Source organism: Oryzias latipes, chromosome 7, assembly GCF_002234675.1.
Source record: "Oryzias latipes chromosome 7, ASM223467v1".
NCBI classification, from domain to species: Eukaryota; Metazoa; Chordata; class Actinopteri; order Beloniformes; family Adrianichthyidae; genus Oryzias; species Oryzias latipes.
The window spans coordinates 12413767-12429852 of NC_019865.2; the positions used below are offsets into that span (position 1 = coordinate 12413767).

The 16086-nt window shown below is 41.3% G+C and overlaps 1 protein-coding gene across 8 annotated transcripts in view; it reads left to right on the forward strand.

Moving 5' to 3' along the window:
• The window catches only part of fmnl3 (formin like 3), a 28534-nt gene continuing 12448 nt past the window's right edge, over positions 1-16086 (forward strand). For 7 of the 8 annotated variants that reach the window (XR_002290534.2, XM_011477101.3, XM_011477099.3 and 4 more), the window contains exons 1-5: positions 400-513; positions 13835-13918; positions 14002-14082; positions 14237-14313; positions 16001-16084. Coding sequence is in view for 7 of the 8 variants with exons in the window: in XM_011477101.3 (XP_011475403.1) it covers positions 400-513; positions 13835-13918; positions 14002-14082; positions 14237-14313; positions 16001-16084 (440 nt within the window). In the remaining variant the exon portion in view is untranslated. Of the gene's footprint in view, positions 514-13834; positions 13919-14001; positions 14083-14236; positions 14314-16000; positions 16085-16086 lie in introns of all 8 variants that reach the window. The other variant, XM_020704665.2, reaches the window with a different exon arrangement.

Sequence of the window (16086 nt, forward strand, 5' to 3'; positions counted from 1 at the left end):
GAGGGTCATACAACAGTAATGAATGGAAATACAGCGGAGCCAAGAAAGTTGAGCAGCATCTAGAACTATTACAGTGAGTAGGCAGATGAAAAAAGTTAGCTTCAAGAGTGAAACAAACCCCGTTTGAAGTTATGGATTGGCCGGGTAAACCAGGGTCTGCGAACTGGAAGAAAATACAGCTGTATTTTTGTAGAAACTTTTGAACTTTTTGTTTTTCTTTTGAAGGGGAATTTCATCTTAACTCACGGTTGTGGGTAAATGGCATTTTGCGACGTTAACTGGACTCCAAAACGTGGATTATTTGAATTCATCCTTGAATGAAACAACTGGAATACTTCGAAAACTCACTGCTTGGATTTTTACCACAGAGACGGACGCTTTGTAGTTGACAGCAAAGCCATGGGAAACATAGAAAGTGTGGACGGACAGTCGGAGATGAAGCATCACATCATGCCTCTGAAGGTGCCCATGCCCGACCCCACCGAGCTGGAGGAGAAGTTCGCCATTGTTTTGGTGAGTTTTAGTCAAAAGTGGAGCAAAAGTTAGCTTCAATAATAAATTCCATCTTAATCTGTTTTCATCTTCGAGTTGCTGCTAGCTTAATTAGCTGAACTAACAGATTAAAAGATGGCTAACAACACTCACTCACTGGGGTTTGTTTGTGTCGAAAAGTACTGTCGCTGTTTTGTCTGTCTCTGTGTGTTTGTCATCACACCTCTCGCTTTAATTGTCCATCATGAACCGCTGCTACATTAACCGAATCCCGCCCCTCATTCTGACCCGCTCCTGCGGTTCTTTTGTCTGCTAAAGTCACACAACTTGGCTCAAAAAGTCTCCGCGCGGCGCGACGCGGCGTGGTGGTGGGTGTGGGGATAAAAGACGAAACCCTCAGATAATGGCTTAACAGAAATAGGAAGAGTAACTGAGGATTTTTTTTATATAACAAACACAACACTTTTCTGTAAAGACTTCTTTTTTTATGCGGCAAACTTTCTTTGAAAACAACATTTTCTGAATTCCCCCAAAACTCCCACATCCGAGGAATCCTCCCCTCCCCTTCACCTCCTTCCTCCCCGCACATCAGTCTGCTGCTGAGCGGAGCCGTAGGAGCGCTTTGTTGGAAGGAGCAGACACCTACCGCCTCCTGTCTGCACATCCAGGAAGAGGAGGAGGAGGAGGAGGAGGAGGAGGAGAATGAAGCAGCGACGCTCCTGTCATCTCATCTTCAGCGCGTGCTCGGAATCTCCCATGCGCCTCTGTTGTTTTTGATGTTGAGCTCTGATTCCACCCCAACATGTCCTCATCAGGATTTAAAAACATTATTTTTAATTGATATACTAACAGAATACACCCAAGATGCGTCACTCCATAAGTTTTAGTGCCTTGAAAATCTAATGTAAGTGTTTCAACACAGTTCGAATTCCCTTTGCTCCATCAGTTTACTAAATGGCCTTTTTCTCTATGCAACTTTTAGAATGGGTGTCCTTATTCAGACCCACAAATTTTTGCTTTTGATTTGGTTTTCCTGCTTTAATATTTTAATATTATATATATATATATATATATATATATATATATATATTTTTTTTTAACTTTCGGGGTCTTTACTTTTCAGAACTTGCTATATAAGGGCGAGGCAAACTGATGTCCTTAAATTTTGCCCTAAAGTTGCTAGGCAACCACCTAAAGCCTTGCAATCTGTCAAATGAAAATCCACTCAGATCATCTTTTGTAAAGTGTTCCCAGTGGTCTTTTAATTATGATTATGCCGTTTCAAGCCAAAAAACAACAAAAAACAGTGTTGTTTTCTAGGACAGTTTCTGCAAAGCGGCAGGCATTTAGTGGAAATTTGCTTCTTGGTTGTGGGCAGGACAGCTGGTGTGGAGTAAGCCCGCTCCTACTTCCCATTATCCATCTGCTTGCATGCTCTCCTGCCTGCAAGCCCACAGCCCCTCACAAATTCAACCTAAAATTAGGTGGTGCGACAAAAGAAAAATGCCACAACAAACATGTTAAAACCACAACAAACACGATTTTCATCTGAGTGTTTTTTTAACAAGCATTATCGGATTATCATTACTTATTAGCATTATCATTACTAATAATGAGGCTGTGTAGAAATAACTGCTCACAGGACTTTGATGTAATTGCTGTTAAATAGGGATCACACCTAGTTTCTCTATTTTAAACTTATCCTGTAATTTGGCAGTCATAGCACTATACACCCAGTGAATGATTGCAATGCTGTAATATTACCGCAAAGGTTGGGATAAAAGTGTTTCATCAAATCCAAATTTTAAATCCCCAAAACTACATTCTGTTAGTGTTTATAATTAGAATTTGGTCAATGTTCTTATGTGACAAATGGTATCCTTAACAAAACACAATTTTTGGATTGACATATAAGGAATAAATCTATTTTTAAAAGCCATTTAAGTGGCATATTTTTGCACTTTTTTGTCTTTTGATTTGAAAGTTCTGTAATATCCGTTTAATCTGCTGCTTTATCAGAAATACACAAGTTTCAAAGAGACAATTCAAAGGGTTCCTGAAATACAGGCAGCACCGCCCGTCTGTTCCTTGATCATTTTGCCCGGTCATTTTTCACGGGTGCTTATTTTGTGTGTCTTCACCCCACATTTCAACATAACCACACCCCGCTCTTGGGTTTTAGCCGTTTATGTCCTTAATTACAACACTAAACGCCAAGGAGCTTGGATCTTCACAGCATTTTTCAAGTAGTGTCACATCTGAACACTTTGTGGGTGCTGCATGTTTCTGGGACAAAGCCAGTGTTTGCTTGCCAGAGCCATTAGCCACAAGTGAGTAAACACAAAAAAGATCAACAGAGGGAAAAAAAAGCCATCAGGAATACTCTGACAACTTAAGTCTATGGTCTGCATTCGGATAACTTCTTCAGCTACGTTGAGGTATTATAAGAACGTCTTTGAACTTGTGTACTTTTCCCATGAGGAAGCAAAAGAAGGAGTTGTGTATTACAATTAGGATACATCCTGGCTGAAGCAGAGTGGCCTGTCGTTGTTCGAGTGCCCGACAACATCAAGACAACCCCTGTTATTATGCTCAACTGTGTAGCGTGTGGATGATTTCTATGCAGCGAGTCGTAGACTCAACAGTTCAGTCATAAGTGGGAAACGTTTTCGACTTCTCTTACCCCACCCGCTCTTCTCCATAGCACCAGGTTTCCTTTACTTTGTAGGAAAAAAACAACAACACTGTATATTTTAGAGTCCTTATCAGACAATGGCTGCTTCTGCTCCTTTAGCCTCTTGTTTGGAGCTACAGGAACACCATGGCATGGTGATTGGGGCTCTTTAGGGAGATAAGGTCATGGCTGTGCTGTCCCAGAATCCTGTTAGGTCTGGCCACTGAAACATGTAGCTTTTTCTCATCTTTCTTCACTGTTTGTCAGCAGAGACACAAATGGCATTGTTGCAGCCTCAGCTTTCCATAAATGGATGTTTTGAAACGGGCCACATCTTTTCCTGTGGAGTTTCCTGTTGCAAGATGGCTTGCTAGTGCAAATGTCTACCTATCCATTGTGATACTGCCCCCCCTGCAGAGCACACAGACGTCCCATCGGACGGACTGCAGCCCATTATGATGTCATGGGCGCAGCAGCTTCTGCCAGCGTAGCAATATCCCAGCGCTAATGACTAAAACAGGGTTGCTCTACAGTAGACAGTGAACGGTAGTGGAGGAGGGGCGAGGACCCTGGGTTGGTTGCAACTACTTCATGCGGTCCGCTAATAAAATGTCTTGGTCAGGTCTGGCAACATGTGCTAAAGACATCATTTCCCTCTTGACGCTTTTGTCCTAAAGAATCTACAGACTCAGCTTCAGCTTTGTGGATGGAAACAGCTGCCTGGCATTTTATTCCTTGACTTTATGGGGGAAATTGTTTCTCAGTCAGTGGTTGTTGTGGTTGATATAGTTCACAATAAGATGTGTGTTCTTATTAGTGGCTGCTCATGTGTAACCTGATGTGTACATATGGATGCCTTTAGACCTCACTGATGCACATAGATAGCTTTAAAGCCACACGGATGACTTGGGTCTTAGTATGTGCTGTTTTTTAGTCGACTTGTACTTATCCGTGGCTTTGTGTCCTTACAGATGTAAATGGAACCAGCCAGCTTTTCCTGTCTCCCTTTTCCCCGAATTCCCTCTCACCGTGGCCTAAAAAATGACCGTCTCCACATGATTCTGTTCTCAGGAAAACGATGAGAGATGAGCCAGTGGTATTTCAAAGCTCTGATCCGCTGATGGATTCCTGTGGGCTGGTCTGAATTAAGGCCTCAGAAGAACTCAAAATAAGGAAAATTCCCTTTGAACTGGCAGCCTGCCACTGTTCTTGGTTGTAATAGATTTACCAACGGCTCACATGTAGCTTTTTACTCTATTGGATTGCACCAAAAGACTCTTCTGAGGCATGGATGTGTTTGAAAGAGATGTCACAATGAAATGGGAGCACGTATTGGGAAAAACTACAAATAAAGCGGTTCAATTTCTGCCAGTGGTGTCAAACATGCTGACAGTGTGACTCCGGCGCTCCGTCTGACATCAGTGTATTTTAGCTTCCTGATAGATGACTCTGAAGTGAAACTAATGCAGTCAAGCTGTGCAAAGAGTTTAAAAGTGTAAAACCTAAATCATTTTTGATCGGTTAAACTGTGTCTGCAGTTTTTTTCCCTGGCTTTGTCTGAAAGCGCCTCTTTTCTGACAGTAAATTTGTTTGTTGGTAGTTATATCACTTAAGCGTAAACACATAGCCGGCCCAGCCACATATCAACGCACCCCAGGAAGAGGTGTTTATGGGAGCTGAGTGTGCAGAGTGCAGTTAGTCTGGGAGCAAAAGTGGGTCAGATCAGGCCTGCACACCTGGCTTTCTCAGAGTACAAAGATTCAGGAGTCTGGGCTGAATTTTATTTAGAGGTTCCTAAAAAATCATCTCCCTTCCTTCTCAGAAATGTTAGAACATAAAGACCAAGCCAAAGAACATGACATAGACATGCATGAGGTTCTTATTACCTTTACTTGGTTTTAGCACATCCTTTGGAACACATGCTCATTGTTACGGCTGATGCTAGATCAGGAGCTCTTCAGGATCATACTGTATATGTGAAGTAAGAGACTGCTCAGTTTTGTTTTTGGTGTTTTTAACAGGTTGTTGTGGGATTTTTCTGAGGATGGAGGACATATATGAAGAAAATTAAGCTCAACATTGCAATTCCCGGTATTTCGTTATTAAAATTGTTGCAAATGAGAAGCAGAAATAAATGCTGTGTGAAAAACAGCTTGTTTGTGACTGAAACTATTCTGGGTCCACAAGCTCCCTGCTGCTTGCTCTTAGCAAAGGGGAGGGTAAGGAGGGGCGGAGTTGCTCTGGCCACATAGTCCCGCCCACAACTCAAAGCTGAATTTCTAATGAACTACTGCCGCTCTACAGAAGCTATGTCCTAGAAAACAACCGTTGACAGTAAAATATGAACTGGACTGAACAAACCCTCACGTTCCAAATTGGAAGTACCCGCTGGTTCCAATTTCCCAAAAAGCAGAAATCCCATACTGAGAAATAACAGGTTTTATTCAGCCATTATATCCTTCAGAATAACCATTCTTGCTATACTACCTTTTATTAACATGTTCTTGCTAATCCTAGTCCTTTTTCAGAAATTGTTTTGCCATAGTGCAAGTTATTCAAGTCATAAACTGACCAATAAGATGCGTCTGTTGAAGTATGTGGCGTCGCGTCGAACGTTCAGAGCATTTGATTGACAGATTCTCCTGAGCCTGCTTTCAGTGGTAGGGGTCTGCGTTCTAAGGTGCTCACTCCTGATTGGAGAGAGTAGTTGCCAAAGAAATGTAGATGAAATTTTACAACGATTTTAGATCAAAATATGATCAGAGTTGGCCTTCAACATATAAAAACATTGGGGAAAAAAAATCTCTTTTTATACAATAATAAATCTCCTGCTAACAACCAAAGTATAAAAGTCAACAGAGTCTTAGGGCAGCTGTTAACATCTGCCTTCAAGCTAACTTTACCAGCTGCTGTCTGCACATTCATACTCAGAAACACATTAGGTATAGGTATGTTTGCATGCAATTTTTTTATAAAATCAGAGTTTGTCTTTCTGTGTCATTTTACCACTGAAATATTTATAGGTAGCATCTTATTTGAATAGCACACTAATTATGCAGGACTTTTTTTTTGGTATGTGTGCAGCTGAGCGTTTCTCTGGGGGCTTCAATGCAGCTGCAGCAGGTCTGTAGGTTTAAGAAGTGGTTTCCTCTTCAGTACAATGGGGACTCTGTCAGTCAGTGTTGTTTTAGTAAGGGGGGCCTCATACCCTGGTGCCTTTTGTGCTGCTTCACTCTTTTTATTTGAGTGCTCAGAAGAACTGCTGTAAGCGTGTTTAAGTAGCCAGCAGGTTGCTAACGCTGGTGAGCATTATCAATGGCAAGAAGTTCTCTTTTTCCTCCCAATAGTCTCTGAACTTCTGCTTTTGTCTTTTTAAGGTCATTCTTGGGGTGAATGAAGTCATATTGGGAACTAGTGGGGGATCTTTTAAGATGTGTTACTGGTGACATAATCTGAGAGCCTGGGCTTTCTTTCAGTTTTCCTTCCTCTTTATTTTAATTTTGCTATTTCTTTTCAACAAAACAGCAAAACATTCCCATAGAGAGCTTTGACGTTTCTCCTTAGCCCAGCTGATTTGTTGGCCTTTCACTTTGTCAGACCTTAATCTTTTTTAACTGGGCGGTGTGTCAAAAAGCCTGGTGGACATGAGTTATTGAGGCATTTGTGGACCTGCATTCCCAACATTCCCCGTGCATATCGTCTGCCGGCTGGGGCTTCCCTGGGGTCTGCATGGACTCACAGAAGGGGAAAAAGCAGGATGTCTGCGACGCAGGAATGTACGCGTACCTCAGATGGATGATCAATTGTAGTGTCTCCTTCGAAAAATGCCATCCATGCTTTCAATTGTGTTAGTATTTCCTTGATACGGTTTGTTAAAAAATGTTTCCGCTGCAGTTTTGTGTCACCATTGTTTTTGGAAACAAATCACAGATAAGTACGTGTAAACAAGCGCCCATTCTTAAGTTCGCACATTTTTGAGGCTCCGCAACATTTAACTTCACAAGGCGCCCTAGGCCTGCGGGGCATTTTCCTTCCTTATCTCAAACTGTTGGTTCTCCTTCAAAAAGACTTTGGTGATAAGCGCCTGTAGTTTGTACCAAGTTATCACTGCTGTCCATCAATGATGCTTCAAACAAACAAACGGGCTCTTTGACTGATGGAGCGGAAGGAACATTTCACCACCTTCCTGTTGTTGTGTGGAATGTCCATGTGGATGTGCTGGAGAGAGCTGACAGGAAACTTTTCTTGTATGCTAACACTCAGATTTATGGGTTACATACAAAAAAGAGCACAACTTGGATTGAGAGGAGAGTGTGTGTTGGAGAGGATTTTGTTTTGCATAGATAGTTCTGTGTTCTAGCATGAGGGCAGAGGAAGCAGAAAAATCTCACGTCACAGCTGGGAACTCCTGATTTACTGTTGGGAGGTTACTTTGGGAATGTTAAGTCGACTATAACAAATAATAGGATTTTGTGAAATCAAGTTATGAAACAATTATCGAATTGGAAGAAAATACATCAGCAGCATGTCAGAAAATAGTTACAATTTTTCATATAAAAGTAACAGATTAATTCCAAAAGAGAAAATTAGACTATAAGTTTTACACAAACACAATAATATTGTCGGTCGGTGTCAATAACCAAGACAGGTTCCAGAGCCAAACCTCCTTAACCCTTCTACTATCCTATGACCCCACCCTTACATTGACGTGTTCTCCCTACCATGACAAAGGTGGATAAAGGTGGAGAGGATTTCATGTAACCCATGGACACCAGTCAAGATCACAAATCATTGAAGAAAAAAGGGTTCAGCGCACTGTTTAGTGGGTCTAGATGACCCAACTCCCAATGGGTTACAGCAGATTTTCCAGTCGGAGGACTCATTGGAAAAGGGGAAAACAATAAAATAATTCAAATATTTATAAACAAATGCAATTTGAAATCGGCAGCAATTAAATACTAATGAACAACATTTTAAACTGAATTGACAAAGATATGATGCAAAATAAAAGCAATTATCACATTTTAAATATATGAAAGTAAAAATGTCTATAAAAATAATTAAAGTTTTGGAAAGTGTTTTTTTTTAAAGAAAACAAAAAGCTACATTTTGAGAGTGATTGGATCTTTTTACTACTTTCTTACTAAAATGACTTTCCTGTCCGAAGTGTGGGCAGGAAAGCCTCCCTATCTCAAGGTCACTTATCTGTCTGTGAGAGAAACACCCTTTGTTCCTGTAGCTTTGTTTGCAGCATTTGTGGTGTGCTTTGTGTTGGCTTTTGCTCCTTCTACACTTTATTTTTCCCTACATTGTTCTATTTACAAAAAGGTATGCGGTGCAGTCCTTGTATTTCCAGTGGACAGAAAGATTCCTGCTGCTTTCAGATCAGATAGAGATAGCTATATTTAAACAGTGTTTTTAAAACAAGTGTGACATCCACATGACAGGTTGGGATTTCCTGCAGAATCATAGAAATCCTTCTGTAACAGCCCATGCTCACATCCTATGTCCTCAATGTGCTTCAGTATCAAGGAAAAGGAGGAATCCACCCAACAGCAGTGACAGCAATGTCTATTAACAGAATTCTATGGTAATGTTCCACTCTCTGTCATAGCCTGATTCACACTTGGATGTAGCACAAATTATGTCATTTAAACAGGTAATCTCATATGATGAGCTCCGCCCCCTCGTGGACTTCTTAGATCCTCTAATCCATGGAATGAATCGTGAACAGTTTGTCAAACAAATGCCCAGAGCTTCTCTAAAGTTCGCGTCTCTTTCCCTTCTCTCCCAGGGCTTGACACTGTTTTTTTTTCTTCTTTCCTGAGGAAGACGTTTATCTTGAACCGTCTCCAGTTATTTCTGGTTTGGTAGGAACTGCAGCATTGCTTTCCTTTCTAAATTATGCTCTGCTAATTTACGTAGAAAAACAAAGGCTTGCCAAATCCCCATATTCATTGTGTTTTCTTTGCCTCCTTGTTGGCTCTGCTTTCGCAAAACTTCTGAATTTTTCCAGGCTCTACTGACAGGAGGAAAGATCTGCAAACCCTTGTTGACTGTTCCCTTGTTTTCCATCACCACAGCATTATTAAAAGCTTTACTTCTCAAATGGAGGTGTAATGTTTATGCTAATGCTTTTGCTGTAATTTGGATTACAGAAAAGAGGGGAACAGAGAAAGACAGGATGGCAGATAACCGGCACAGCATTTGCCTTGGCTTGACACTGCCGATCCAAATGGAAGAAATCTGGGTCATAGAATTTGATTTGAATTGAAAGGCCTATTTATTTCTCAACACGGGACATGGAGTTCTATTTAAAATCACTTGTTTAATGGTTGTCGCTTTGAAGCTTCACCTTTTTTTAAATTTATGAGGTGACATAATGAAAAAAAACACCAGCAGAAAGCAGCAGACTGATGACTGATATACATAATCTCCAAATTTGATAATTCAAACCTAAACAAAGGGAGAAATTCACTTGATTCAGGTAGTTTTTGGTTGATTTGAGCTACGGGATCCCACTCTGACAAGTAGAGATTCCTGATGGCTTTGAAGCGCTCTGTCCAGCACCGAGAGCTCTTTGGACGCCCATGCCTTTCCCAGAGAGGTGAAGTTCACAGCCTGTTTTATCAAAGGAGATAAAAACACTGACGTGTTCTGCCATTTAAACACATCAGTTTGGGTGCAGTAGGGACGATGAGATATATGCTGGATTAGATGGATTATTATTATTTGTTTTAAGGCATAGCTTGTCTTATTTTGCCTTCACCTCCTCATAGGGGAGACATTTCTTACTGAGCTCCTAAAAATCCATCCCACTGTCTTTCATCCCCATTATGTGGTTCATCTGGTAACAAGTTAGAAAGCAACAGCCTCATTAAATTCTGCAGACACAGCCATAAAAGCTGGGCTCAGTGGGGTTATATAGCTTTTCCAGTTCAAGCCTAGAGCGTGAAGCTGGAAGTCACCGTTCTCCATTTGGACCTCTTAGGGTTTCTTGCTGCAGTTGTCGGTCATAAACTCAACTCCAGGCAGATTATAAATCAGTTCGGATTAGGCGGCTGTCCATAGGAGGGCAGATGGAGCTGCCCCCTGGACGTGGTTGTGGGGGTCTGTGTGTAACTTAAGTGCCCCGCTGTGTCCTCGATAGCTTCCCTTACCCCCCTCAGGAAACCCGACCCATGATCTACTCCAACTGTTGAGCCTTTGAAACCGTCATTGGTGAGAAGGTTAAATGTCCCTGTTTTCACAATTGACACCCTTGTGCGCTGTACAATAGTTGTACCACACCACGACCCACGTTTACCCTGCGTTTGGGTAATGGGATCTGTTTTTCATGCAGCTTACCATTACCTGTTCATCACAAAATGTACCCATAGCTGTTAGTTAATCCATTAAGACGTGTAACACTAGTTTAACACATATCATTTCCAGTGTGCCCCTTTAGTGTTTGTGTTGGTTGATAAAAGGAACTCTGATTTGAAAGATGATAGAACCAGTTCCTCGAGTTCTGCAAACTATTAGATTTTGCTCTTAAAAGCACCAGAGAACAACGGACCCTACCCACCTGTCATTGTCACAGTATTCTGTGAGGGGAAAATATCTCAAATGTCAAAGGATGGGAATGGTAGGACACCGAATCAAAACAAAAGCTCCACACTGAACCCTTTGTCAGGTCAAGGAAGAATGGCTGTGCTGGAGGAGGGCAGGAGCAGCAGGAACAGCAGGGGCAGCAGGGGCAGCGACAGAAGCATTACTGGCAAATTTGGGCTGTTTGTGTTTTCCCCTGAAACGGGCAGCTGAATTCCAAACCATGAAGTTCCACTGCTGCTTCTCACACACACAAAAAAACTCTTTTAGCTTCTTATAAACACAGGAAGTGAAAGATAGCATCGCTGTGTGAGAAAGTGAAATGGAATTAGCTAAATTGGGTTACTCAGCTCAAATTACCCAAACCTTTTCAGAAATTGGACCTCCTCTGCTTTCTTTCCATCCTCCATCGTTCTGGCTAATGTTTTTGTTGTTTTTTGACTGCTGCAGATCCGTCCTTACCTTTGTTTGTTTACAGGACCTGGGGCTGCACATGGCAGCTGGCAAACACCCGAATCTCTGGGGTTGCTGTCATTATTCACAAGGCTTTTCTTTTAGAACAAATCTGTAGAAATATATTATCATACAAAATTTTATTTAAATTTTAAAACTGTTTTAACCTTCATTGTAAATCCATCATATATGCTGCAGCAATGATCTGGTTTTTGGCCTTTTATCAGCAGATGAGTATCTGCGTGTGCATCTGGTCTCCATGCTTTCCTGTAATTCTGAATTAAATTACCACTAAAGGAGACCTTTCTGTTTGCCCCACAGTTCTACTTTGGTATGCATGACTGCCCGAGAAAACAAAGAGGTGCATGCTCATATGCTATGGGCGCAGGCAGATCCTGCAGGAGGTGGAGACTCGCTTTTCATCAACTCTTTTGGAGAGTAAACGTCAAAATAAATGACTTAAGGACTAAAAAACATTTAGCAGCTACTTCAATTGACTTTTTTGCTGTAACAAAACACAAAACCATTTTAACTATTTTTAACACTTTATAAACACTTAATTAAACTAATAGTTTTTTTTTTAAATAAAATCCAATTATATTTTGTTTTACTGGCATAGAGAAAAATAAGGTTTAATTTCTAGGAGAAAACTTTCTCAAATTTGGATCCTTTGGGTTTCTTAGGATGGTCATCCATTGAAGGGCATGAGCTAAATTGAGACTTTTTCAGAATAAAAGTGGCCGTACCCCTCCAAAAAGTGAATTGTAGGTTGATATTTCTCCCTTGCGATGCAGAGGGGTAGAGATGTGCTTGTGGGTCGAACATGAGGGAAGATTTGCTGCCATAAACTACTACTACTACTATAAACACGACACATTCCTTCCGTAATGTCAAACATCTGGTCATTTCTCTGCTCTTTTCTAAGCACGATATTCAGTCAAAGACACCTCAAATGGATCTGCTGCGCAGCTTTTCTTCCACAGTCATGTTAGATTTGAATTTCTTTCGTGTGCTTTTAACGGTTCATTGCCATTTAATGTGAAATTTGTGCTGCAAAAAGACCGTCACATCTTTAAGTGGAACCTGAGCAACATTTGTGATAGGAGCTAAATTTACAACGTTTCTGTGACTAAGACGTGGCCGTGGAACAGCTGTGTAGCCGTTTCTGATCAAAACAGTTTGGTCTGTTTGGACAGGTTAGCGGGGCAGGGCGATGAGTTCTGGGCAGCAGGCCGACTTGTGTGTGTGTGGGTTAAAAGTCAAGCTGATGGGCAGTTTTTGGATGGTGTTCCTTTGAAGAGATTTGCTGAGATGATCCGTTTTAGGGAGAGACATTCTTCATCTTATTGTTGCGCTTCCTTTTTTTGTTTCTGGCACATTTCCTCACTAGTCCCCCTTTGCTCACTGAAGGAAACATTCAGTCAGGATCTCATTTTGATGGTTTTGTTTGTTTGTTTGTTTGTTTTATCCCATGCATTTGTCATAAGGAGAAAGCGACTTTATTGCATGGTCTCTACAAACAATATGGGGCATTTATGGTTTAATTTGAGCTCAGTAAAAATGGCCGCCCCAGGACATCTCATGTGGTTCTGCAGTGTTTTAATGGCTGCTTCAGACAACATGGTCTGCTAACAGCCTTCGGCTCTGATACATTGTGGTTAAAAAACCAAAGTGTGAGCTGAACGAGACTCCGGAGATGTGGTTCATGTCTTCTGACAGGATGCTCGTCGTCAACTCAGGAAATGACTTAACACGGCGAGTCCCTGAAAATTTGTCTTTGCACTCATGCTTGACTTCCAACAGCTATAAGTAAATTGACAGAAAAAAAACAGGGTTATATTCTATTTTTCTGGCACTGGTCTTCTAACCATTCCAACTGTAAAAACCAAAACCTATGGAGAGGCCTCTCTTCATCGTTATGGCCCTTGTTTGTGGAACAGAGGACCTGAAAGCAGCAGAGAGCAAAAATGCTTTTTAGCTCATTTTGACTACTTTTATTATTTTATTTATTTTTAACTTTTGTATTTATTGATCCATTTTATCTTGTTTTATGAATTTACACTAGATTATTACTGATTTATTTTAATTGACCTTATTTCAATGTATTATTGTTTATTGCTTTTATCAGTATGTGTACTTTTTTATTCTCAGTTTCATGTCCAGTGCTCCCTCAGTTGGACCCTCTCCCTCCGGGTCGGCTGCTGTTCAGCCGCTGCGGCTCTAGATGGGGACCTGCATCGCCACTTAGCTGTGGTGGGGCCGGTCCCCGCCTGTGATGCTGCATTTGGCTGGCTGTGTGGTTATTCACAGAGAGGGAGGTTCCAATTACTATTAGCCTTTCCAATTCCAAACATTTTGTTTTGGTGCTCAGCCTATTTCTCATTGTCTATGCGCATCAGTTAGGGGGGGGGGGGGAGTGAAAGGGGTGGGGGGACTGTGTGTAGGTATGGGGAGGGGGGGGCTCTAATTTAATTTTCGTGTTTGTTTTTATATTATTTATTTTGTTTTGTTTTCATGTTAAGCACTTTGTGTTGTGCTTTTATAGGAAAAGTGCTATAAATTAAGTTTGATTTGATTTGATTTCTTTTTACCAGTTGCATTAATTCTGGACCGTTGTATTTACAGAACTCAATGAACTTGCCTCCAGACAAAGCCCGGCTGCTACGACAATACGACAACGAGAAAAAGTGGGATCTAATCTGTGACCAGGTGACCTAGCACATCTTCATTTGAAGTCCTCACACGCTGCATAGAATGTGCATGACAACATGTCCTGTGTTCTGCATCTGCAGGAGAGGTTTCAGGTGAAGAACCCACCTCACACCTACATCCAGAAGCTCAGAGGATACTTAGATCCAGGAGTCACACGAAAGGTGGGGTTGGTGTTTACTGAAAGCCAGGCTCTAGCACTTGTGTTAAGATGAAAAACTGAACAAAAACCTTTTTTTTTTTTCCCCCAGAATAGTCTTAGACACCTGGAATTTTCTGACGCATGTGCTCTAACTGGGCTGTTGCTTTCTCTTATAGAAGTTTCGTAGGCGTGTTCAAGAATCCACAAAAGTCCTACGAGAGCTGGAGATATCTCTGAGGACAAACCACATTGGGTAATCCATTTTTATTGGCTTTTTTTTTTTTTAAGAATTGCTCCAGATGTTCTCACTGGTGAACAAAGCCTGAAATAAGCACTTCATTGTAGTCATGTCAAATATTCCTTTGTGGGTTCCTGCTGCTGGACAGACGTAGACCTTTGGTGCCCAGATCTCTTCTATTGTTCTAACCTGCCAAACCCTGCAGTTTAACCCAGTAGAGCTGGTCCCTATAATGCCCAGATGGTAGTCATTGTGCTGCTTCATGAACACCCCCATCGTGTGGAGAAGGAAGCTTTGTTGTGTGTGCCAGAGGAACAGGAAGCCCGGCTGACCGTTGCGTTGCCATAGTCGGTGGAGCGCAAAAAGAAATACAAGGGCTTTAACAATAGATATTCTGCAGAGCACATCTATTATTTTGTCGTTTATTGTGGCAGAGCTGTCAAGTGTGGATGGTGGTTTGGACTTATTTTGTTTGATATATACATAAAAAATTGTAACACCAACACGTCAGTCATTAAAATGATCAGGATCTGATTTTAGCAGACGTCATCCACAACGTGCATCTCATCTCTTTTTTCCATAAAATAACAGAAAAGCTGTTTTTCAGATGGTCCTTGGAGGCTGGATTTATTCTAACAGATTTATTTGCTTTTTTTGTTCCTTTATGTGAATTTTGGAACTTTTCTGTGTTATTCTCCAGATTGCCAAGAAACCTGAAATAGCATGGTGGAGGGACAGGAAGAGGGGGCAGAGCACGGATTTTCCGCCTTCCTCCTTACATTTCACTTTCTTCTGCTCATCCTCACTCAGTCTGTTTTTGTGTGTTTCCTCGCCCTCCTTCGTTTTATTTCAGGACTTTCTTGGTCGGTTTTCTGCATTACTTTCTGTTGGGCTGACAGCAGCCTGTAATCATAACCATCATTTCAAAGCTATTTTAAGAACCTTTTACCCCAATCTTTTGCCCCCCGGAGTTTCCTGAAGAAACAGAGAAGAAGTTGAAGGGAGCATGTGGGGGAGGCGGACCACAAAAACTGTTGAGTGTTTGGGCTTCAACCTGAGCCCCGTGCTCTCAGCCATATGCCCTCCACATTCTTTCTGGTTGCACTGGGAATTCCTTTGTTTGGAGCTGTTTCTCTCTGTAGAAAACTGGTGTTAAACGGTGGAGGAATCTGAAGCCTCTCCCTCTTGGACTCTTCCTTATGTTTTTTTTAGTCAGGGAAAAAAGGAGTCCTTCAAAACCAATTTTATCGCTCTAAAAGTAACTTTAATGATGACCGACTAGCTACAGTTTTAAAGATCACAACCAACGTTCGGCTAAATTATGAGAGTAAAAGAGCAAAGGAAAACTTTGTCAGCATCGATTGTCTTGCTGTATAATATTGATTTAGAAGATGAACAAATGAAAACCTATGTAAGCCCGTGATCATGTTATGTTCCACGTCTGAACTACTTCAGTGTTCAGATATTTCTTCACCTTAAAGCAGAAAACGGAAGAAAACTTGGGAAAAAAAACAAAAAAAGCCCCCACAAACAATCTATTATTTTTGGTTAATGTATGACTATCCATGCTCAAGAACTAATCAAAAATATCATATATATGTATAAGGTGGTCTTTTAGTCTGCAAAAACCCAACAAAATAGAAAAACTGACTAAACGGAATGAATGTGTTTGCTAATTCTTCTGTGTTTCCTTACGTCATAGGTGGGTGAGGGAGTTCCTCAATGATGAGAATCGGGGTCTGGATGTCTTGGTGGAGTACCTTTCCTTTGCCCAGTGTGCTGTCATGT